The 26,954-nt window shown below is 38.4% G+C and overlaps 1 protein-coding gene across 1 annotated transcript in view; it reads right to left on the bottom strand.

The window, feature by feature from the left end:
* The window catches only part of RAPGEF5 (Rap guanine nucleotide exchange factor 5), a 179,668-nt gene that overhangs the window by 133,166 nt on the left and 19,548 nt on the right, over positions 1-26,954 (bottom strand). Inside the window, exons 4-5 of the mRNA XM_057550581.1 lie at positions 24,959-25,025; positions 5,949-5,997 (exon numbers count right to left, since the gene is read on the bottom strand). Coding sequence (XP_057406564.1) covers positions 5,949-5,997; positions 24,959-25,025 — 116 coding nt within the window. The remainder of the gene's footprint in view (positions 1-5,948; positions 5,998-24,958; positions 25,026-26,954) is intronic.

Here is a 26,954-nt window from a genome sequence, read left to right on the forward strand (position 1 = left end):
ATGACCTTAGGTATGGTATGAACTTTTAGCTATAACATCAAAGGCAGGATCAAAGAAAGAAAGAAGAAAGGTAAGCTTGACTTCATTAAAATAAAAAACTCTGCTCTTTCAAAGGCAATGTGAAGAGAATGAGAACACAAGCCACAGACTGGGAGAAAACATTTGCAAAATACATCTGAAAAAAGGACTGTTATCTAAAATATACAATGAATTCTCAAAACTCAACAGCAGTAAGAAAACAAGCAACCTGACTAAAAAATAGGTCAAAGACCTTAATAGACACCTCACCAAAGAAGATATAAAGATAATAAAAAAAAACACATGAAAAGATGTTCCATAGCATATGTCATCAAGAAAATGCAAAGTAAAACAACAAAATGTGCAACACTGACAACAACAAACACTGGTGAAGATATGGAGCAACAGGAACGCTCATTCACTGCTGGTGGGAATGCAGAATAGTAGAGCCACTTTAGAAGATAGTTTGGCAACCTCTTACAAAACTCAACATACTCTTACCATACGATCCAGAAATCACACTCCTTGCTATTTACCCAAAGTAGTTGAAAACTATGTGTTCGTGGGTGTGTAGTTGAAACCTGCACACAGATGTTTATAGCAGCTTTAGTCATAATTGCCAAAACTTGGAAGATGTCCTTCAGGAGGTGAACAAATACATAAACTGTGGTACATCCAGACAATGAAATATTATTCAGTGCTAAAAAGAAATGATCTATCAAGCCATTAAAAGACATGGATGAACCTTAAATGCCTATTACTGGGTGAAGAAAGCCAATCTGAAAAGGCTACATACTGTATGATTCCAACCACATGACATTCTGGAAAAGGCAAAAACTATGGAGACAGTAACAAGATGAGTGATTGCCAGGGGATGAGAGTAGAGAGGCACCAACAGGTAGAGGAGAGGGGATTTTTAGGGCAGTGAAATTATTCTGTGTGACACTATAATGATAAATACATGTCATTATACATTAGTCCAAACCCATAAAATGTACAATACCAAGAGTGAACCCTAAAGTAAACTATGGACTGTGGGTGATACTGATGTGTCAATGTAGGTTAATGATTATAACAAATGTACCCCTCTGAGATGATGGCAGTAAGCGGGCTGTGCATGTTGGGGCAGGAGGGATATGGGAACTCTGTGTACTTTCTGCTCAATTTTTCTGTGACCTTTCGACTGCTCTAAAACGTAAAGTTTATTTTTTATATAGTGTCATGAAAGACAAAGAATGAGAAACCTTCACAAAATAAGACGAGTATAACTTTTAAAAAAAAAGTTAATTCATAATAGTAACCAAAACTACAAGATACCAAAATATACATCAAGCAAAAAAATGTACAAAGCTTTAAGGAGAAATTTTTAAGACAGTACTGAAGATCTGAAAACAATGGAACGATATCCTAGGTTCATGAATGCAAATACTTATCTCCAAAGTGTCAAATTTATCTGATGACCTATAAATTCAATACACTTCAAGAAATCCCTATAGGGGTTTTCATGGAACTTGACAAAATAAAACTATGAAGAAAACAGAAAAATAAGAACAAACTTGCTTTACCCCTTAATCCCCCAAAAGTCTTCTTATAAAGTGTTGGTAACTGAAACAGGAAAGTGTAGTCAAAGGAATAAATAGATCAAAGGAATACAGAGACCAGAAATAAATTCAAGCATATATATATAAACTTTATATACGATCGGGTCAGCATCATATCCAATGAACGCTACTGAGGTAACTGGCTTAGCATAAGGAAAACATAAACCTGGATTTCTACCTGACACCATATACGAAAATAAATTCCAGATGACTTAAAGTCTTAGACATGAAAAACAAAACTTTAACACTGTCCATACCAAGCTACTGACCTAGCAATCCATTTTTAGTAACTTATTATGAGAAATTAATTGGTAAAGGGCAAAAAGATATATACAAGAATATATCTTCGAGCCCTTCTATTATCATTTATAATAGGAAAACTATTAAAAACTTAAACATACAACAAAGAATTAGTTAATAAGTTGTATGGTATCAATATAAACATACAACAGCTAACAAAAATGATACAGAGCTGTATTAGTGCATGAAAATGAATCCTATAAAAAGTGGATTTATAGATAAAAGTAATCAAGGCTTGTATTGATGGATACCAATGGAGTCTATTCAGTGGAACAGAACAGAGAATCCAGAAATACACCCACACAAATATGCCCAACATATTTTTGACAAAGGTGCAAAAGCAATTCAATGGAAGAAAAGATGGTCTTTTCAATAAATGGTGCTAGAAAAATTAGACATTCATAAGCCAAAACAAACACAGAAGAATCTTGACATAAGTCTCACAGCTTATATAAAGACTAACTCAAAATAGATCATGAACTCAAACGTAAAACATAAAACTATAAAAACTTTTAAGGAAAGTTAAAAAGACCCAGGAGAAAACCTTTGGCATCTGGGACTAGACAAAGACTTAACCCAAAGACATGATCCATTAAAAAATATTAATAAATTGGACTTCACCAAAATTAGAAACTTTTGCTCTGTGAAAGACTTTGATAAGAAAATGAAAAGACAGGCTATAGACTGGGAGAAAATATTTGCCTAAGGATTGCTATCTAGAATAAAGAAATCTCAAAACTCAACAGTAAAAAAAAACCCTCAAACAATCCAATTCGAAAATGGGTAAAAGACATGAACAGACATTTCACAAAGAAGACATTCAGATGGCAAATAAGCACATGAAAAGATGTTCAATATTACTAGCCATTAGGGCAGTGCATACTAAAACTACAGTGAGATGTCACTACACACCTATTAGAATGGTTAAAATTTTTTAAAATAGTGACAACATCAAATGCTGGCAAGGATGCAAGAACCTACATCACATACACATTGCTAGTGAGAATGTAAAATGGTACAGCCACTTAGGAAAACAATTTGGCAGTTTCTTAAAAAACAAAACATGCAATTACCAAACAATCTAGCAACTGTACTCCTGGGCATTTAGTCCAGAGAAATAAAGACTTACATTCACACAAAAACTTAACACATGTAGTTTTATTCATAATGACCCAAACTGGAAACAACCCCAATGCCCTTCACGGGTGAATGGTTACATATAGTGTAGCACATTCATAGGATGGAATACTATTCAGTTATAAAAAGGAATAGCCATTGATATACACAACAACCTGAATAGATCCCCAGAGAACTATGGCAAGTGAAAAGAGCCACTCCTACAGGGTTACATACTGTATGATTCCATTTATCTAATATTTTTGAAATGACAAAATTATAGAAATAGAGAACAGATTGGTAATTGCAGAGGTTAAAGAGGAAACAGGTAGGAGGAAAGTTAGTGTAGCTATAAAAGACAAACATGGAAGATCCTTACGGTGATGTAAATGTTTTGTATCAATGTCAATATCCTGATTGTGACACTGTACTTGAGTTTCACAGGATGTTACCATTGGGGGGAGCTGGGTAAAGGGAACGTGTGATCCCTTATTATTTATTACAACTGCACATGAATATACAATTATCACAAAATAAAAGAGCACATGTAAAGAATTATCACTTTTATAAAACTGCATATATTATATATATAATATCTACATATTAATAGAGAAATATCTGTAAATACATACAGAAAAGAGTATTATTGGTTATCTCTGTTGGTGAGATGATGGGTGATTTTTCAATTTCTTCTTCATACATTCATGTATTACCAAAGTTTTTCAATGACTATGCTATACTAATAAGAAAAAAATGAAGCTATTTTCATTATGAAAAAGACACGTAATACAGGCTCATTGCACACACTTTTTTCCACTGAACATTTTACTGTATTAATTCTTTGAAATATCATTTAAAAAACTATTTAACATTCCATTACATTGATCTATCAATTTTACCATTTCTCTATTATGGGAACTTAAGGGTTGTTTCTAATTTCTTACTGTTAAAAAAAGCAATGAAATAGATTTCTTCTACCTGTATCTTCACATGCGTCTCTGATTACACCCAAAGCTAGACCTCCAATCATGGAGTTACTGGCTTATAGAGTAACTATACTAGAATGCACTGAAAAGTGGCTTTCCTGAAAAACTATGAATTTATGTCCCCATCCTTGGTGCATTTGTGTTTCACTCTGTCCCTGAGAGGTTGCCAATGTTGTATTCACATTCCAAGCTCCACAGATGAAATGAGTAAGGAAAACAGACATGTTAACGTCATGGCGTAATAAAGTCAACTTCATACCAGTCTTTTACTTCGCACAAGCTACTGTGTGTGGGTCTTGCTTACTCCTCTTCATTTCTCTTCACCTCCAGAAAGTTCAAACTTCTTAGCCTGACATCCGAAACCTGCCTCTTTCTGCCTCATTCACTTGGCTCCAGCCACTCTCACAACCTTGCTGCTCCTCAAACTACTTTCACACACCTCTGCCCAGTGCTTCTGTCTGGACGTCCACAAGGCTCACCCCTCAGTGACTTCACGTCTTTGCTCAAATGTGCCCTATTGGGGGCCTTCCCATCCCACGCTGTGTAAATTAGCAACCCCCTTCTCCAGCCCCATCTGTATTTACTTGCTCTGTTTTTCTCCAGCAATGACAGAGTATATGTTTTTGATTATTTCCCCAACTTTTTCCGAAACTTAAAAAAAACTTTTTTAAACCCCTATCCTCCAAGGCACTGTCATCCCAACTCGTACAGACTGTAAGTTTTGTCTCCTTATGTTTACAGGGACCACCATCAGCTCCAGCACAAGTTATTTTTAGGACTTCCCTCCTACAACCTTTATACTGGTGTCCTTTCTCCATCTTGGCCTCCACCTATGCAAATACCCATGATCTACTCCTGTTCTTGAAGGAGCCCTTTTCACACTGCCCGAGCTCTGTGGGTCCAGATTACTGTTCCTTGCGTCTCTTCTCCACCACCCTTATAGCATCCAGTCTCTGCATCCTCTACATCAGCCAAATCAACAAAGATATAGTATAAACACAATAAGCTACTTCATACTAGGGTGTGTTTGATTCCAAAGGTCAAGGAGAGAAAAGCAAATTTTTACAGTTTCTAGCTAGAAAAAGGAAGATGTAAAATGTATGATTTCTGTTCTGAAGACATTTCTGTTCCACTTATTTCTTCAAACTTTGGCAACTCTTTGATTTTGTCATAGTGTCTTCACCTGAATAGTCTTATTCTAGTTGAACATTATCTAAGAAGCACCTCCCTTCTATCTGTCACTCCATTTAGCAGCGACCTCCTGCCTCTGAACAGCAAAGGATGCCTCCTCCTGATACTCCTCCTTTCAAAGCAAGTTTTTTCTACCTCATTGAGTCTCTATTTCATATCGAATTTCAGCAGAGCCTGGCTTTCTCTCCTCAAGATGTATCTGAAAGCTCCCTCTTCCTTTCCACTTATTACGTCCACAGATTGTTTCCTAAGGTATTAGGAATCAGATCCATACACTCAGTCCCTATGAAAAACGCTTGCTATTAAATATTAGACAATTCAATTATTTTTATAAGAAGCTACTTTGAGATGAAAAATATAAAAAAGAGACCACCATTATGTTATTTAGTTTCCTCTGTCATTATGATAGGTAATGCAATGTGGTTTGCTTTCTTTGCCGGGTACCTAGACTTTTTCCATGCTTGCAGTGGACTACAAACATATTTTTAATTTTTAATTTCACTTTTCCTTGAAGTATGAAATAAAGCAAGGCAGTGTATATCTAGTTTTAAAGAACTAGATATACACCTGTGCTATTTTGATGGTAGAACAAGTAATTTTTAAAACAAATGGAGATACTTTTCTGTATTCTATACCAAAGCTTCCTGAGATACATTCAACCGCTCACAACCACAGGACATGTGAAATATCCCCAAAGTATCAGAACCTTCCTCCAGCCCCATGAAAGGCTACTCACCAGACTTCCTTGCTTTCAAAGCAATAACAGCTGCTAGCTCTCTCTGCACCTAATAAAATATTAGGGGGAAAAACCAAATTAGAATAAGAAAAATGTAGCTTTGTTTTTAGATATGCAACCAAAGTTAAGAGCTGTTGCATTAAGTTTGCTGCCATGTTTTTGTTTATTTGTTTTTAATAATATGGAAAAACCTCTGCATAGGAATTTTAGGCCAATCCTCAAAGAATCTGATGGACTTACTTTAAAAAGAAATTAAACAGTTGCCAGAATGTACACATTGGAAAACATTGGTACTTATGCCATGATGATGAGAAGTACCTCAAAAACATAACTGTGTAACATTCAGAAATAATGCAAATAAATTATTAAAACAGGCAAAATACTGTGGCAAAGATATTAAATATTCTTTATCTCTCAAAGATTCTAGTTTATACAGAAATTCTAGAAAAATTGAGGTAGGTGATCCTAGTTTAATTTGACCTCTGTTTGAATACAATGAAGGATCACTTGAGGCCTGACAGGTGTATAGCAACCATTTCAGATATTATGTTACATAAAAGCAAGTGCTATCAACACACAGGCAGGTGAAATGGGAATAGGCAAGATGACCTTTAATAGCTTAAGTGCCTTAAACCTCACTTATTTGTCCAGATTTTTGCTTGCTCACTCTCTCTCTCTCTCCCCCCCCCCAACCCCCCACCCCCCCCCCCCGCCCCCCCCAACAGATATGCTTAAATCCTTTCTCAAAAACATTCTCAAAGAGGAACATAAAACAGAGACCAAAAAAGATAACCACAGTCACTTTCAAAGATAACATGGAAATAAAAAAGATAACACGGGGATAATCTTTGGGAAATCTATGTTTGATAGCAATAAATTTCCATAATAAGCAAGCTCATTCCTCTTCAGGACACAATCTTTTAAGCTTAGAAGAGTGTGAGTGAGTGAGTGAGTGAGTGTGTGTGTGTGTGTGTGTGTGTGTGTGTGTGTGTTTGCAGGGGTGGTGATACTGAGTTTGGAAGGGTCCTGCAGCTTAATATATTATACTAATGACATTTTTAAAGGCAGAGCATGAAAGCTCAAGGTTAAAGAAGATTTGCTATTGAAATCAATCTAATTTACATTGATGTACGTGAAGGCAAAAGTAGCCCAGTGAGTCACTGGGACTCTGTTTAGGACCAATTTCACAATGGCCAGGGTACCATCATCCCTGAAGAAGGCAGCTTCCCCCCCATACTGCTTTACTGCCGTGCTTTCCCTGGCTGGCTAGTATGAATGCCATTCAAAAGGGTATATATGCTCCTGATTTAACTGATTCGTCGATTCCTTAAGACTTTCTCAGGAAAATTATATTGTAATCAGAAGATAATCCATCCCTCTCTAACAGTGGGAGTCTGAGATCCAAAAATGCTCATGGGTAGAAGCATTTATAGTTGAAGAACTTATGGGGGAAAAGAGAGCTGGGGGAGATTGGAGTGATGATTAATCAGAGGAAAGCCTTTATAAATACTTGTATGTGTAGTAATAAAACAGCAACTAAATAAAATATAAATTAGTGCCTATTTTATATATTTGAAATTACGTGTAAGGTTTATCAAAGTAACAGCATCTCTCTTCAGAATTTCCCTCTGTTACAGTGTCACAAATGTTTGGGGGTAGACAAAGATGCAGATTAGAAACACTCACTGGGACCTTGTGGATGGCTTCCTGATTTTATGAGCTTCTAGGGAAGACTCCACTGTGGCTCAGAGACAGGAAAAAAGCACAGATGGAAAAGGATGCAGAACGTGGATCACTTAATTTGCATACAGAGGGTCAAAGACTGTCTTCTCCACCCTCCATCAGTTTTCCATACTTAATATTCTCGTCATGAGAGCTTCAGTTTTTCTTTCTCAAATTAGAAATAAGGCTCAAAATAGAAACAGCTCAGAAAAGGAAACTGTTATATTCCCAAAACTGTATAAAACTACATCTTTTCAAAGATTTGGTACAGAAAGAAAGGGAGAAAGGGGATGAGATAGAAACCAACATAGCACTTTTGGGGGAGCCAAGAAGATGAGAGATGAGCAGTGAGAAAGACAAGAACTTCACAGTTAAATTTACAAGGAACCTAAGCTTTTTCTTTTATTATATTTTTCCACATAAAGTAAATGAGATTACTCTACTGGAGTACACTACATCCCCTGAACATTTGCAGTCAGGGAAGACATAAAAGTGTTATGTTTCTGCCCCCGAAGGAAACTGTTCCTGACCAAAACCCCAAGGGTACGTTTATTCTTCCTCCAAAACACAACGGGGGGAAGAACAGACCAAGCAAAACACAAACTGGGTAAGATCCCATTAGAGGCTCCTATAGCATCTTCCCGGCACTTTTTTTTTTTTTTTAAACACACTAGCAATTATGTAATTCATCATTTTCAATTGTGACTAATGCCTGTCTTCTGGGCAGAAGCTCCTCCAAGGCTTTTCATCACACTATCCAGGGCCATCAACACCCATTCACTGACGCACAGGAGGCGGATGCAGAGGTAACCTTAAGAGAACAGAGACAGAACCTAGGGGAGAGAAAAAGCTGCCTGAGGAAGGACAAGGAAAATCCAAAGGGAAGGCACTCCCCAGTAAGAAGGGACTCGCAGCAGAAATCTTCAGAACATAATAGAACGTATTAGAAGGACTCAAAGCCTCCTTTAGCAAATAATTGTCAGGTTTATACTGAAAACTAAAACTTTGAACAACTGCAGAAACAGGGACTAGAATTTTCTTTAAGCACTAATAAGGGACCTGTTGGCACTGAAAAAGAAATATAACACTCCAACACCGGTCAAGTCTTCAGGTGTCTGAAATTCTGGCCCACATTTTGATAACAAGCCAGAGCAAAAAACATCCTGCTAAGATGCTCCTGAATTCCTAACATTCAGGAACTGGTTAAGATAATAAATATGTGTTGCTTTAAACCATTAAATTTGGCAGTAGTTTGTTACGCTGAAAAGTCTTTTAGAGATGATTATTTTTTCTACTTGATCTACTTGTGTTGTTGGTTAACGTAAGTTTCTCTCAACATGACAGAAATGGAACCCTCTTCTCAGATCAGTTTCAAAAAAAAATGTATACATATAGAGCCAAGAGCCATGTTCTGACACTCGCCATTGTTTTTATTTAATGCGGGTGCTAAACCACTGCCTAGGAAATTAGAAGAAATGCATTCTTCTTAATCTGACAGGAAGTTCATTATTACACTGGTCTTCCCTATTACAAGCCTTCCCTACTATGATCTGAACCCTTGAGGCTAGATGTATTCCAGAATTCAACATTTTATATGGTTCAGGAAGGTACCCTATCTAGGGCACACCCTCAGTGAGGTCTTGGGCAGTAACTTATAATAAGAAATCAGACACATTAATATTTCTGCGGGGACACATTAAAGGCAGGAGCCCACCGTGTCCCCCTTTGCCTGGCAAAGTAATAAAGCTATCCTTTTCTCTTTCACCCCCCGCCCAAAAAAAAATTTCTGCAATGAAATGTATGATTATTCATACCAAATGGGATAAAGACAGACTAGGAAAGGCCTCAGGATTTTCTACTAAATATATTCAGTTTAGGTTAGATTTTTGCCACCAAGTAAGTTATGAAACCCTATTCTTTTTCAGGGCTTTTATATTTCAGAACTGTCAATAATGGATTGTAAACCTCTATTAATTTTACACTAAAAGTTTCTCTCCATCTTTTCCTCCTGTATCTTCTTGTCAAATACCTCTGTAGTCTACCAAGAAATGCTTTCTTTAAATAGCTTGGATTTTCATCTATTTCAAACCTGACTGCACATGAGAATCACTTGGGGAGCTTTAAAAAAACAATTGATACCTGGGCCCCAACTAAATCAGAATCTCTGGGGAAGAGGTCCAGCCAACAGTATTTGCTGCTGCTGTTGTTTCCATGTTCCCTAAGTGATTCTATCTAGGGTTGTATCCAGGGTTGAGAAGCACTGCTCTATTTAATAAGATATCTTAGTTTCCCCAAGACTCAACCTTTTAATCTTATAATCATTTCAACTGACAATCAATCTTTACTTTTTATTTTGTTCTCCTCTAATTTAATTCATTTGTAAAGGAACAGGGCCTTCACTGTGTTTTAGGTATTAAATTATGATATAATCCAATCAAATGATAAGATTCAGTTACTACATCAGCAGTTTGACAGACACGATCTACTCAAGCACAAGGAAAATTGCAAGGGAGCTTTTTAAGAAGCTTAAACTTTAAAACATAGTTTACTCAATATAAAAAGAACCATGTAACTCAAAACACATCTGCAGCTTAGGGTATATTTGCTCTTGTGAATATTTAAAGAGAGGATAATTAAGGGACTGATAAAACACATCTCTAATTTTTCTCTCTCCTCTGGGTACCCACCAGCAATTTTTAAATGTTTTAAAATGCTGAAATGTTTTGGCTTTCTATCTTCAATAACCAGCAGGACTGTTCACAAAATAGCCCTGAAATTCAACAAGAATCAGAGCCAGTCTTAGTTCCAGTATTTTGTCTTTTTTCTCTGGCACTTTACAGTGCCTTCAGCCTCAAAATACAAATGCTCGAAAAGCTGTTTTGCATCAGTACAAGACTCAAGAGGCAACAGAAAGTGTCAAATGCAAACCCTGAGTGCCAGGGATCACGTCCATGGGAGAGGTTAACTGAGAAGACATGGCAGGCTTCCTGGAGGAACAGACCCTTGAAAACCAAGTGTGAAGCTGGATGGAAAGTCAGCAAAGGTCATTGTGGGAGGACAGATCAACAGTGGCAAAAGTCTTACCTAACCAAAGGGCCATTCTTAAAAACTAATTTTAAATAGGATCATGAATTCACAAATTCCCTAAAGGTTTTTAGTAAATCTATTAATCTTAGAAACATTTAAATGTTGATACTATGATAGAAATGTTTTTAAAACACAGAACCCATTTTCTCAATTACCTACATTAAATGTAAGAAGAAACATAAGCCAATACTCTTCCCTGTTTTATTCCCAAATATACTTACTTTTAAAACACTATAAAATCTTAAGATAGTATGGACTTGAAGAATTCTAGAAAAATAAATAAATATGCTTCTTAAAGCCATCAACATACTTTTGGATAAGACACAAACTGAGCAGTGATGGTGGCTAGACTTCTGTCCTATGAAGGAATAACCATGGGCTCAGTGACAATTTTCTTTGTTCCTTGGAGGCCTGTTTTCCTATTTCCAAGTTCATTAGTTTGTTCTGAAGAGTTAATATTGCCACAAGAATGACACATGGATAATCTTGTGATTACCTGTTAATGTCAACCAATAATTAGAAAATTAAGAAAGTTATTTATTTATCTGTCTAGACAATACTGCTCTCCATCTAATAGTTTACTTAACAAATAGTTCTTTTCCTAATAATTGCTCTCGCCATATCGAAGATGTGTTTCCTAAGCATGCTGGAATGATAAAATATGCTTATGCTTATTCATCTACTTCAAGGCTATTAGGGATATTTTTAAAATTTCATATAGACATTGTTGAATACATACAGATATGCCTATTCATTTTATTATAACTTAGACAATAGCTGACCATTCAAAGACTAATACGTATATAGAAGTGTCCTGAAACTAACAAAATAGAGTGGAATAAAGTCCTACACGTAGGTTTTTTAAGTCTGCTACACATACACACATCTACTATGAGACAGATTCTCACATGAAAAAGATGTGATAATTTTTAGTTGCTCATAAGCATGGTATAAGTTAACAATGGAAATGTGATTATTTAGAAGTGGATAACAACGTTTTTAGGAATATTACGAAAATAACATTCAGGTCAGCAAAAAATGATGGACTCCAGAGAAATCAACATCTGGATTGTATTCCGTTTGAAGTACCATCTGTTTAGGTTTATGAGGAGTCGAGAGCATCCAAAGGAGGACAACCACAGGGTGGTCACCTCCTTGTAGACAGTGAGATGGATGTAGCAGTCTTCATCTACCTTGTCCTCTCTGCAGGGTGTGGCAGGTTACCCATCCCCCTCTTCCTGACCACTGGGATTCCATGACACCATGTGCTCCAGGCTTTTCTCTTTTCTCTCGGACTGCTACTTCTCTTCTCCCAAGGCTTCCCTTTCCTCTGTCTTGGTTTTGATGATCCTCAGTGATCTACCCTTAGCCCTCTAGACCTTCTTCTCTTTCTGTTCATTCTCTCTAGGCAACCTCATTTACTCACAGGGCTTCTATTATATCTGCACCTCCAGGGCCCAAAAGTCTCATATCCATCCACCTCCAAGACCTAAATGTCCCACTAGCAGCTCAAACTCAACATTTCCAAATGGGAAGTCACTGTCTTACCACTTTCCTCCACCCCATAAATCTGCTCCATGGCCCATACCCACAGTCAGTGAATGGTACCACCACGTACCCAGGGTCTCAAGCCAAGAAGTGAGGTATCCTTGATTTAGCCCAGCCCACCATCTTCTCCCAACTCAGACCGCTGTCTCTCATTTATCTCTCTTCATACCACATCATATATTATATAAGATATAATCTTGTATCTCTCGCTAAAAAACTCTTCAAAGACTTCCCATGACACCATGACAGAGTCCAATGTCTAATATTGCATATATAGTATTCTTTTCATCTGGTCTTCAGTATCATCTATTTCCATACCTCTTCTTAAAATCCATGTCTTTAAAAAAAAAAAAATCCATGTTCCAGCCTTAGTAAAATAGAACACTTGCAATTCTGTGAACGCACCATGGTCTTTCTTTGCTCTGAGACTTTCCACGTGCTCTTCTGTCTGGAATGCCTCCCCACCTCCCCACTTTATGTGGCTGTCACTTACTTGTCCTTCAGGTCCCAAACTAGCTGCCGTCTTCTCATGAGTCCCCCACCTCCCCCAATGGAGTGAAGTCGTCCCTGTTTATTCTCTGATAGCATTCTATATGTACCTCAGTTGTAGCACTACCACATGCTAGTGAAATCTCCTCTTTAGCTGAGGGTCTCTAACAGTAGACTGCAAGCCCACTGAAATAGACTCCTTTATTCATCATTCTGACCATGACTCCTAGTACCACTCGTGACACGTATTTGTGATCAGGAATGCAAGTCAAGTGTTTGCAGTTGCCGCTGAGAACAGAAGACTTAGGGGGAGCATGATCATTAGCTTCAAATATTTGAAAGGTTGAGGCTAAAATTCAGAACAATGGAGAGAAGCTGCAGAAAGGCATGTTTTAGCCCTACGAACTTGCAAGTAATCAGAGCTATCACAGTGGAAATGGTCTACTATGTGAGGTTCAACAGAAGATGCTTTATAAGGGAAGGTAGATATCAGAAGCACCCCGACCAAGGATTTGTTCTAAAGATTTGTTTTATGACTGCCTCCTATCCAAATCATCCACTATAAAAAGAGAACAAGCATGAGCCTCCTGGGAGAAGCCATATCTGTCAGCCTGCAGTTGAACGGTTGGTGATGTTATAGCAATCTAATCTACACAACAGAGATAGAGGGAGTGCAAATCTTAACAAACAGATGAAAAATAACTGTTGGAGTCCATTCCTTACTCTGGAAATCTCCTAAATTTCATGGCACAAAGAACAGGAGAAGCTATAGATGTACTGGCTGAATGAAATCTGAAAAGAGCAAGCAAATGACATTGACATCTTTTCAAAAGAGCAGCTATATCTGCTCCTTCAGCCTTCAAAGCTGCTCTTACAATTCTTGAGATAGCAATTTCCCCAAAGCCCTAACTGCTGATCAACATGAATTTTTTGACAAATAAAAATTTCATATATATGAAATGTGTTTTAAGGAAACAAGTATACATTGGACATTCTGGGTTTTGCTATAACAATGAAATAAAACATTGATTATGAGTACATCATTAAATTTTTTAAAATTTTTTGTCTCAAGTTATTTTTTTCCATTTTCTGGTAAGACCAGAGTATTTTCAAACTATGTCACATTTAAATGATTCTTCAATAGATTTACATGATATAATTTATTTAACAAAGTATGTTTAAAGACAATATAATTTGCAAACTCATGTCTTAGTATGTCTTTTATTTCATATTATATGTCATTCCTTACATGTCTTTTCTCAGTCATCGCGCTCTTTGGAACTAAGTTTCTCAACTGTACCAAGAGTATAAGTTCAACACTAGACATTCTAGGGATCTTCTACGGTAAGGATCTCCCATCTGTAGGGGTAGGTCCTATAGAACCTTGCAGGGATGTTATATTAGAAACTCTTGCATTGGCATGAATCCAGATCAACTAAGACCCTTTCCAACTAGCAAGTCTATCTACAAAAACTGTTAACATAGGAGGACTTCCTGGAAGAACAAGATTCAGAACGCAAGATCCAAAAGCCTAAAACAGGACTAGGAAATCTCCTATGCCAACCTTGAGAGAAATTCTGGGATTCTGGTTGTTGAGGCTGAATCACAGCTCTCCACCCCACAGCATAGGACTGCTGTGAACATTAAATGAGTTAATACCTCTAAAACATCTGGGAATGGTGCCTGAAACAGTAAGCACTATCTGAGTGTTAGCTATCATCATCACATTACTGTAAGTAATACAGTTGAGCTTAACAATAAATTATAAGAGCAAAGTCCAATCTCTAGTTTCTTTAATATTTCCTATCTTTAAGACCCTTCTTCCCACCTAAACTGTGAACTCCCTGACAACCAGTAATGCTTCTGCGTATAATATTCCACCTACATGGCCCCCACATTGCAACTAGCATGAAAGGGACTGATATGTTTCACCGAAAAGTTGTGAACTGCGCCCACAGTGCTTGTACTTCTAAAAGCTTTAAAAATAAGCTTTTAGGTTTCCACAGAATTCCGAAGCTTTTACAGATGTGTGAAAGACAGACTTTAGCTTTAGAAATTCACTTTGAAACTTCAGCGGGATCAACTGACTAGCTGTGGCCTGGCAGCTTTTGACATCTGAGACATAACTGCTGTTTAATGAATCAAGGGATTGCAGATATGTGTTCAACAAGGAGCGTGTATTAATTTGGTATTTCTGCCATAGCAAATCGCTACCCGTTTAGCAGCTTAGGAAAGAGGACATCCATTTATCATCTCATATTTCCATAGGTCAGGAGTCAAGGGACAGCACAGCTCAACTGGGTCCTCTGCTTAGAGACTCATGAGGCCAAAAACCAAGGCATGGGCAGGTCTGTGTTCCCTACGGGAGGCTTTGGGAGAGAATTAAATTCCCAGTGCATCCAGGTTGTTGGCAGAATCTGGCTCCTGCTTCTGTGGGACTGAGGTACCCATTTCCTTTCTGGTTGTCACCTGGCACCTGCCCTGGGCTCCTAGAGGCCTCTCTCTGATCTTTGCACGTGGACTCCTACTTCTCAGAGCCAGTGACACCGCGCTGAGTCCTTCTCGTGCTTAGGCTTTTTCTTTACTCTCTCTTCTGCCATTTCTCTTTGATGCCTACCAGAGCAAGGTCTTTGCATTAGACTGGGTCCATGCGGACAATGCAGGTCTGCAGCCTTAATTATATCTGCAAAGTACCTTTTACCGTGTAATGTAGTAGTTACAGGTGCCAAGCAGCACATTCATCTTTGGGATCATTCTACCTACCACAGAATGACAACACAGATCCTCAGAGCCCTCTGAAAAACTAGCCCTCAACACCTTTTTTAGGGTTTTATAGTAACATGTTAATAGAGTCCAGTCCTGGAACATGATTTAACTGGCGTACTATCTTTCCCAGGGCACACCTCTGAGTTCACACAATGGAACCCGAAGACTTGAGAACCAGTCTGAATAAATTTCTAAATTCCTAAACCATGCAGCCATGTTTACATTATTTAATGATTCCTAATGGGTTAAAAATTAAAACGCTGTTTAATATAACTTCATAGGTTTCATTTTGTAAAATTCTTCAAATAAGAAGGGAACTCTATATACTACTATACATAAAATGCATAACTAATGAGAACCTACTGTGTAGCACAGGGAACTCAATGCTCTGTGGTTACCTAAATGGGAAGGAAATCTAAAAAAGAGTGGATATATGTATATGTATAACTGATTCACTTTGCTGTACAGCAGAAACTAACACAACATTGTAAAGCAACTATATTCCAATTAAAAAAAAAAAAAAAGGGAACGCTATAATCAAATCCCAAACAAAACCGGTTGAGACCTATTCAGTAACTATGAAGTATTTTAAGTGAAAATAATATAGACAATTGTTTTTTGAACCCTAAATTATTACTTTTAATTAATGTGGATTCTTAATACTTCCTGTCTCAAATGCTTTATCTCTCCAATGCAAATGACAGTACACTCTGCTATCGAGGCTGAAATGTGACAGTGCATGAAAAGCATGAGCAGAATGCCTGCACAAGGTAAGAACTCAACAAAAATCACCCATTCTTTGCCTTTTACCCAGATCTCACTTGGTCTTCTTAACAACAAGCTAATAAATTAACATCCGCGAGCAAGTTTCCTCAATAATTTTCCCACATAGAAGTTCACCTCTGGGACTTTCCTGGTGGTGCATTGGTTAAGAATCCGCCTGCCAACGCAGGGGACATGGGTTCGCTCTCTGGCCCGGGAAGATCCCACATGCCGCGGAGCAACTAAGCCTGTGAGCCACAGCTACTGAGCCTGCGCTCTAGAGCCCTCGAGCCACAACTACTGAGCCCATGCGCCACAACTACTGAAGTCCATGCGCCTAGAGCCCGTGCTCCCCAACCACTGAGCCCACGCACTGCAACTACTTAAGCCCACACGCTCTAGGGCCCGCGTGCCACAACTACAGAGCCTGTGTGCTGCAACAACTGAAGCCTGTGCGCCTAGAGCCTGTGCTCTGCAACAAGAGAAGCCACTGCAATGAGAAGCCCGTGCACCGCAACAAAGAGTAGCCCCCGCTCGCTGCAAGTAGAGAAAGCCTGCACGCAGCAACGAAGACCCAGCGCAGCCAAAAAAAAAAAAAAGTTCATCTCTGTGTTGTTTACAATAGAAAAGATGGAAAATAACCACAATGTTCAAAAATCAGGGGATGATAAATCCATGGAACGGGGTACGATAAACCCCTACAAATGTTGTAGGAGGTAATGTTAACACTGAAAATATATTAAGTGAAAAGCACAGACCACCAAATAAAAGGGTCATTTTTTTTTTTACACAATTTACAAAAAATATACACGCAAGAAAAATAACCTAGAAAGTAACAACACTAAAGTGTTAATAAAGAATTATTTCTAAGTGGTTTCATTCTGGGCATCTTTTTTATTCTGGAATTTTAAAAAGTTATTAAGTCTTTATATTCAAGTTAATCCAAATGTCAGATAAATTTTTAAAATTTGCAAAGTATAATCCACAGTAATGACAACTCACTACCAAATTTACCACCCTTTTCACACTTACAAATATAGGAAAAGAATTCATCCAATTTCTACCCAGTATCCACATAAAATTTCCTTATATTCTGATTTTTACAACAACATAAAATAACAAACTAATTTAAAATCTACCTTATTCCATCACCACCAAAAACTCAAGTAGTTTTCACTTTTTATATGCCTCCTGGTCCTGCTTCACATATGGACATACTATTTAAAGCTATTCCATTGAGTTAGGTATGCAAAATTACATTTCATCTAAGCAGCAATAAGAAGTTCTATTTTAAACAAATGCACAAAGAAGAAACCCAACATGAAATATTCATGGATCACCTTTTAAAGCTCCTTCCACTTCCCTCAGATAGGGTTTCACAGGAACACTTCACAAACACATAACTGCGAATATACAACTTTTTTTGACTTTTTAATTTTTTAAACTGAATATAGTTGATTTACAATGTTGTGTTAGTTTCAGGTATACAGAAAAGTGATTCACTTTATATATATTTTTTCCAGATTTTTCCCTTGTTTATATACAAACTGATAGCTAAATGACCTATTTCTATTCCTTGTCAATTAAAAATGCTTATGTTTTCTATGTGTATTGCAGGTAAAAATAATTATCTCCATCTTGGGAACAGATACCCAAAGACCATAATATACTGTGTATGTACACACACACACACACACACACACACACACACACACACACACACACACACACTTCTTCCCCTATTGACAAGGGATTCATCAAGACACGTTTCATTCTTGAATGGGTTCTGCACACTGACATCTTTCTGAACTAATGCTTTTAAATAAATGCCCCTACACTGGGTTCACTGCAGTAGGCAAAAGACATGTACTATGCTGTTCACCAAAACCAGCTTGACAAGGCTACAGTTAAATTAGGTCACCACATGATCTGGGCATGTGCAGATGGTTTCTTTGGAAGTAGAGACAATAACTTAATAACTATTTTAAAAAGTTGTGTGCATGTACATCTGTATCTTTCAGTATTTAGGGATCTATTCCCAGGATGAAGAAAATCACTTTGATGTATGATAGACATAGAACATATTAAGCCTTTTTTATTGACAAAGGAGAGAAAAATACCATTCAGCTATCTGTTCACATGTTGACAATCATGGGCTTTGTGGCATGCTACTGTGAGATCCTCCCTGAGGGAAACTGAAGGAGCTTTAACCAGCTCTCCAAGTGGTCCTAGAGACTTAAAAATCCACGGCCAAAGGCACCTTGAACATTGTAACAGCTGATCAGGGTAGTTCTAAAGCACAACGAGGGAAGGTACTAACAAGCCCCACGGCTTCTTATGAATACCAAGAACAAGGAATGCTACACCAGGAATGTGCTACAAGTCCTCTGGGGCCTTCTTAATGCTCTTTGAAACCAGAGCTGTCTTCCAGGGCCTCACTTGACACTTTCTCAAAACTCAATCTACCCGGCCCTTCCCCAAATCACATAGTAGCTCTGAAGCCACTGGAAGGGCTGGAGCGAGGCTACAATTCCACATAAGAATTTTACGTTCCCTAAAGACAAGAAATATAAGATGTTCACAATCCTGTGGCGGCCAGAGAGAAGGTTAGTCATTCCCTGGCGGAGTCACTTTTATTCTCTTAACAAACACGCCCACTCAAGTCTGTGATAGACTTAGAAAATGGAGATTAACTACACTGCTTCTCCATTCCTCAGAAAGGAGGAGGCAGATAGCCAGGAAAAAGGGTGAGTGGAAATTAGTATTTCAGCATTTAAAAAAACAGCATTTCTAAATGTGGCAAAATTCATCACTGGATTCTGCTCATCAGGCACTCAATGCGACAGGTTCTCCCCACCTTCCCTAAGATTATTTCTAGACCTAACTAACTTGACGTATCACCTCTTAAATAAGTCTCCAAAATTCTAACTCTTTAAAGATTCGGCAAAACTCAAATCCCATGCTATTTCTGCTTCCTGAACTGGTACCAATGTGAACGTTTCCAATCAAACAAAGCTGTCACCGTTATCTTCAGATACTATTGTTCAACAAGGAATTTCTCCAATGTATCAACCCAACTTGTAGATTTATCAAGAAGAACAAACTAAAGGAATCCTAGCCACTTTATACGCTTCCTGACCCAGAAAGGGTGTAGACAAGAGTCCTGTGACAGACACACCTTAAAGAAAATGGTGGAAGGTTCAGGTGAATGATTAGACATGGCAAAGGAGAGGAGTTTTAAATGAGTGAAAGCAAAATATGAGAACAGGCACGTGAGAGGAATGAGATAGTTGACAAGACAGAGAATCTTGGAAAGTTGGGGTCTTTGAGTTTCCTAGTATCATGCTTTTGGTGATACAAGACAATTGGTTGTTCATTAAGACTCAGGTCCTTGGGCCTCTGTGAAAAGTATTTCCCAAGAGAATTCTATCTAAGGAAAAGATGACATGGGAGAAGAATCAGAGGCCCAGGGTAAGTGCAGGTCTTAGTTAATGAGAATAAAATCAGATCCTTTTTACCTGTAAAGCAGGATCCCACATAGGGAAAAAATGAGAAGATGACTTTTACTAGAAAGAATGCTAGGAAGCCTGAGAGAACAAGTTCATGGTTGATGTGAAAACTGATGGAGTTACATCCAACTTCTGGACACTGAGCAGGGAAAAACCTTTCTGCGAAGTTGACAACGTGCTGCAGTTATAACCACCTCTTTTTTTTTCCCTAGAGAGGTGCAAAAAAAAAAAAAAAAAAAAATTCCATAGCAGATCTCTTTTTCTCTAACACTTTCACCGAAAGTTATATATCTTAGTATGGCTATTGGCTTCTTGGGGCTTCATCTGCTTCAAAATCTTCTAGAACTTACAGCAGTCACCCCATTTATAATTTGGGTTTGATTGCTCAGTGGTATTTCTCAGAGGAGTGATAACATACCCTATGAGAAGGAATTTGGAAAATACCACTAGGAGCATCAAACGCAGAGGTTCTACATTAAAGTTTGATGAGCTGAAGAAAATGAACAACAGGATAGAGCAGAAACGTACCAACAGAGAAATCTGAACTCTGAAAATTATCAACTACATCAGCTTTGAGAAGGAATATGAGGGTGTAACAGTGTCTAGTTAAATGTCTCCCGAGTATTAGATTCTGTTCTCATCCACACTGACCTCTCTTCCTAACTTCTGTATACTTGATTTGTCATTTGAATTCACCTCTCAAGATATGGCCACAAACTCTTCGCCACTACCACCGCCAGGTTCGCGTTTATTGTAGACACTCAGCGCTGTTCTCTTCTACCATCCGAGTGATGGCTGACTTTGCTGGACCAAGTAGCACAGAGGACCACGCCACATGCCCTACCCCCGTCCTTTTATAAACGAAAACTCATATAACCATGCCATCAAACAAGCATCTAATATGTAAAATTAACAACTTAGCCTAACTCACATCACCTCAGCGGTTTGACTGTGTGAATAAAAACCATGAATTTCACTCAGATGTTTGTGTTTTCTTATCTCTACAACTTCCATCAAGAAAATTTAGCCCGAAGTAACAGAAATAGCCCAACATGGTTTGTTTAGGATGTTGATTTTAAGGAAGCATGAGCTAGAAGTCCAGAATCAGTTTTCATCTCCTATTTAAGGATGCCCATGTTTCCACCTCCTGTCTTTGGATGATGCCCAAGTACTTCTCAGTTCTTCAAAATGCCTCAAAGTTTAGCTTATTTCCTAAATTTACATCCTAAGAACTATGACTTTGAAAGCAATATTTCATTCACTATAAATTCTTCCCTATGTCTAGTTTATCCTGGATTGTAAAACAACTATATAAAATCTATGTCATCAATTCTGAACACTGCTTTTGGCATATACACTGGGAGAATTCATGTTTAAAAATAAAATAAAATAATGCTCAGAACTTCAAGGATAGGAATTGGGAGACTATGTCATCCAAGGGCCCTTCTTGGTCTGCCAGCTTTATCAGACTAACAGAGACTCATAGGAAATGAAGAAGAGAAGATTTTTCAAGTTAACAAAATGTGGAAGGTCAGAAGATATTAAAAAGGAAGCTAAGACGTTAAGGCAGACACCACATGTACCGCAGGGAAAGCCAGACGATTTTCAGATAATAATGCCCAGAGTGTTTCTGTAGACTGTACATAATGGAAGGAGTCTATTATAGCCATGTCCTTTTTCCTTAAGCTGAAAACTTCTTACAAAGTTTTCTTCTTTAGGTTTTCAGATGTCAGGCGCTTGGGAGGGTGGCTCTTTCCTGAAACTCACCAGAAATGTACCTGGAACATTTTTATTGTCCATGTTTGTGTACATTTAATAGCTGTAAATCTGACTGAAGTATCAAGACGTTTTTATTTCTATACATGTTGTCTTCTCATGTTCCTTTAATATGAAAACTCACTAGTGTTTTCTTCCAGGGTAGAATTTTAGGTATTATTTTTTTAGATGACAGGACCTTTCTCTTGATGAACCTGACACTAAGAAATAAACTATTTAAAAATAAGGATTTTTTTTTTTTAAAGATAGCAACATACAAAACCCTCAAGTTTGAGTAAAAAGAGGTGAATATACAGGGCAGTACAGTAAACTCTATTGTGGGAAACTGCTGCCCCCTTTCCAGTGCCCCCTAATTACACAAACCTTTTGAAAAGCACTTTAACAAGTCTGCATTACAGATGTCACTTTTGCTTTCCTTTAATGCATTGAAGGGTCATGCTAGATGACAACTGTTACTTGACTGATGTATGCAAACATCTCCCTTCCTACATGGTGTTAACAGCTAGGTAACAAAGTTTTCATACCAAAGCCAACAGGAATAACTACATTGTGAAGCGGTGAAGCACAACAGTCCCTTCATAAACGCTTATACAATGAACAGAGGAATTTTAGAACTTAGATATTGTCTAGTCCAGCACTCAATTTGGCCAAGGTCATAGTGTTGGAAGAACTAAGAATCAAGGTCCACGTTCTCAGTTCAAAGACAGTTTCACTATTCCAGGCGGATCAGCCATCAATTAAGACGTGAATTTTTCTCCTCTGCCCTTTATTCTCATTCCTACTCTAGCACCTTACCTCAGCTTACTCAGTCTTTTAGCTTGGAGATTTTTTCTAGTAAGATTACCTCAACCAAATATATAGCCGACACTTTGCTGTCCACTCTCCTTTTTAGAGGCTTTCTTGATCGGTATTTCCACCTCTCACTGTCCTCTCCTCTCCCTACTGCCCTCTTATCATGGGTGCTGCCCAAGACGCCATCTTCCACTACGCTCTTCAATCGACAACCTGGACTGGTTCCCATAGCTCTAGCCCTGACCTTTCTGAGTTCCAGATTCGCGTCTCCAGGTATTTCCCGAATATTTTTACATCCTTGTGTCCTCAAACTCAGTGTGTCCAAAATGATGTCATCTCTCCTTCCACGCATTTTACTCAGCTTCCTAAGAGTATCATCGCTTTTCCATTCAAGTTCAGAACTTCGGTTATCTGACTCCTCCTCTACATGTACCTGTGCTACTGATTTTTAAAAACTTCTTTATGCTCCTTTTGAACTCATTTTTCTTTTGGTTCCCCCGAAAATCTCCAGAAACTATATTAGGTTTTCATCAGCCTCTCAACCAGTCTCCCCATCTCCAACTCATCTTCTTGTTTCTTAAATGTCTGCTTCATCATGTTAATCTGTTGTTCAAAAAGGCTTTCACTTTTCTCTATTAGGTGTTTCCTCTGTAACCAGAGGGGTCTACTATTTTCCCACTGTATTTTCCCATTCCTCTGCCTGCACACAATAAATCCTACAGCTAGAGTACACATCCTTTGTCACCTGTTCACATCCTGATTGCCTTCAATGATGGTTCAAGTCCCATCCCTTCAATGAAGCTCTCTGCTACGGTTCTTGGACTTACTACCTATACACCATGATTTTTGATGCTCAATTGCCAGCTGTTTTATAGGTTAACTTTTTTGTTGTTGTTGTTAAATTTTGAATGGGTATAAAATGGCTTTTATTTTTATAGCAGCTTACCATTTTTTTTTTAAGATTTATTGATTTATTGATTGATTGCTATGTTGGGTCTTCGTTTCTGTGCGAGGGCTTTCTCTAGTTGCGGCAAGTGGGGGCCGCTCTTCATCGCGGTGCGCGGGCCTCTCACTATCGCGGCCTGTCTTGTTGAGGAGCACAGGCTCCAGATGCGCAGGCTCAGTAATTGTGGCTCACGGGCCTAGTTGCTCCGTGACATGTGGGATCTTCCCAGACCAGGGCTCGAACCCGTGTCCCCTGCATTGGCAGGCAGACTCTCAACCACTGCGCCACCAGGGAAGCCCTATAGGTTAACTTTTTAATGTGCCTATCTTCCTGGTACAGCTGTAGGAACCACATCTTACCTGTCTGCTGCTTCTGAAACTTACCTAGTAACTGTATTACGTTAACAAAAAATGAGGTGTAGTAGTTAAGAGAACGTGATTAGGAAGCAGAAAATTCTACGTTTAGATCCTGACTTTGTTCCTTTCTAGATGGGTGGGTGACTTTGGGCAAGTTACCTAACTTCTAGAAGCTTTCATGTCTGTAAAACAGAGATAACGCCACTTATTTCACAGGGCTGTTGTGAAGTGTAATGTGTGTGTGTGTATGTATGTATGTACATATGTACACACAATGTTTAACATAGTATTTGGTCTGTAGTGAGTGGTTTTTTTTAAACAGATGGCTGTTAACAATTTTGCACATAACAGGCACTCCTCTTTGGTCAATATTTTAAACTGCAAAGGTCGTGTTAAATATTTTTTCATAACATGCTGTCAAGATTTCATTTCACGTGAAGTTTTATACCACTGAGCACTGTATTTAGCCAAAAGTTACTTTTCTAAGCTACATTCCAGAAGAGTAGGAAAGACAGCTTTTAACTTTCAAGCTATGCCCAGATGCCAAGACTTGGTGTACCAACTGTGTAAGATCAGTTTCATTCCACATATATAACCCAAGCCAGCATGACTTTCAGCAAGCACCGCTTAAAGAATGCAGTTAAAGAAGAATTCAAGAATCCTTGGGAAGGCTAGAAAAGTTTCCAGAAAGCCCAGCCAATGGATAAAGATTTTGTGAGACAGGATTGCTAGAGCCTGTCAAAAACCAGAGCTCCATGATTAGAGGCCATGGCCACCTTTTTCTAGGAAGAAGGGGATAAGCTTTCCTTCAACCAACAAGTCAACTACCGACTCTAATTAATGGCTTTAAAAGACATAATGAAAATGTTGCAATCTACTACATTTAAAAACTGAGGACTTGATCTTTTGTTGGTTGAGGTGATCTTTTTTTTCCTAATGAAACATACAGTCTTTTCTCCTTTGTGCAGCAGGTCACAACTTGCCCTAGGTTAAGTCATACTGTATTAAAAAAAAAAAAAAACTTCCTCCACTAAGGTTCCAGGAACTTTCCACCAAGAGCATCTATGATCTTGCAGGAGAGGCTGCATCAGAGTAGAACAAGTTAATGCCATTGACTCCTTCTGCCTTGACTTGGGCCTCCCACAGTGATGAGCAGCCATAGGGCAAGTGTCTCTCTACACCACTACCCAGACTGCCGCCCTTCAAAGACCCCTCATTATTTCTGCACCCCTGGGCAGGGAAATCACATGGCCTTACCGCAGACGTTAGACGACAAAGAATTTCATCGCTGCTCTCTTCTGAGTCTTCAATTTTCTGATGAGATCTTTGAAAAACAAAGAATAAATTACTCTTCAGCTTTGGTTGTTCAAATTTATTCACCAAGTGATGGGGAATACATGGTAAATAATAGCATTATTGCTTAATACATTAGTGAAAGTGCCCATGCGAGTAACACGGTGACAATAATGCCATAGGAACACAGCTCTGTTGCAGCCCAACTGTTCCTTTGAAATCAATTAGCAAGAACGTCTTTCCCATACATCAATTAAATCCTGAGGGCTGCGTACTGCTCTCCAAATGATACCACAGAATAACCCTGACACACCAGATTTACAAACACAGGCATGCACAGAGCACAAGTGGATGGCGAATGTAACGTAAAGTACTGACATTCCCGCTCAGTCTAAATGAAATCCAGATTCCAAAAATATGAAACATGAATTTTCCACTACATCTGAGTTTCAGCCCAAACAGATTTATTATGAAATGGTCTATTATAAGCCTAATACTGTGATAAGAATTACGTTCAATACAATAGCAGAAGCACTTTGGTCTTTTTTACGAGACCACAGCCCAGTTGAGAAGAAAATTATGCATGTGTTAAATAACTAAGGAGACATACAACATAATACACAGTATAAGATCAGTGTGTTTAGAAAAATCATCTTTCTAATGTAATTCATGAAAAATTTTCACCACACGAATGTACATGCTAACATAAAAAATTATCTACTTCAGACAAATCTTATAAAATTACATTTTTTTTCCTGACTTGGTCAAAGGAAAAAAACATTGACTAATGCCAACTGAATATATGTAATTGTCTCCCAGATCTATTTCCACAAGCAATTCCTTTCAACACCTGTGGACTGGGGTGGGGGGGATTGGTGGTAATTGCCTTGCAGAGCGGCGGTATGGCACTGGCAGCCCAGTGATTGAGTTCAGTCTCGGGAACTGCAGTGGGCCAGCTGGAGCGCAAGCCTCACGGGGCACAAGGGCTTCTCCTGGCTCTTAAGACAGCTAGGAAGATGCTCTTTAAGAAAAGAAAAGCCAGTCGTATCAATTCTGGCACTGGCTTCCTGTTTCTGTAAGTGTTATTAAACCCTTTCAAAAGAAAAAAAAATCCCACCCTTCAAGTCAGAGCAATGAATTACAAACTACCGCCTTTACAAGAATTGCATGTTCTAGATACGAAACGGTGGACATGTTGTCAAATAATTTCATTCCTAGTGCAGCAAAGCATCTGAAACATGACCTTGATAATGAAAATTTCAAACAATGAGCTTTATTATTAAAATGATCTATTCACAAGGTTTCCATACACACGAAGTTACACTGAGAAGAGATTTGCAACCCTTTATAACATAAGCCACCAAACTAGGTTTATAAGATTATGCTGAGGTGACAAACAGATCTGAGAGGAAATTAGGAGCCAAGAGCATTAGACACAAGAGCACCAAACACGGGCTTCAACGTCCCGTCTGTCTGTGCTGAAGCGCAAGCTGGTCATGCCCTCTCATGCCTCTCAGCCCCCAGCAGCACCTGAAGGATGAGTTAATGTGCATGACGTATTTTGCATTACCACAGATTCTGTCATGAATGTGTTTTCAACAAACTGCTGAAAGGAACTCAAAACTCCAAGGTAAGCTCTTGTGTATGTCACTGATCGTGGCTATTTGATGAGTAATGGCCAAGCTGTTGCTAGCTCAGTGACAAATAATTTGTCTCTGTTCAAGCAAAACTATCTTTCATCACGCTTCCAGCACAAAACATGCCTTGGCAGAAACGTTTCTAAAGGAAATACGTGTAAGAGAGACAGAGTGATGGTCTCCCGAGAGCTGTCCCACAGCCCGTCTCCCATTTTTATCCCCTCAATCACCATAATTTATACCCAGAACTCCCAAGTCCTTCTCTAGCCCCTGAATCTTCCCTGAGCTCACCCTGTGTTTCCATCTAAGTTCAGTGTGGTTCT

The sequence above is a fragment of the Balaenoptera acutorostrata genome, chromosome 7 (genome assembly GCF_949987535.1).
Source record: "Balaenoptera acutorostrata chromosome 7, mBalAcu1.1, whole genome shotgun sequence".
Lineage (NCBI taxonomy): Eukaryota > Metazoa > Chordata > Mammalia > Artiodactyla > Balaenopteridae > Balaenoptera > Balaenoptera acutorostrata.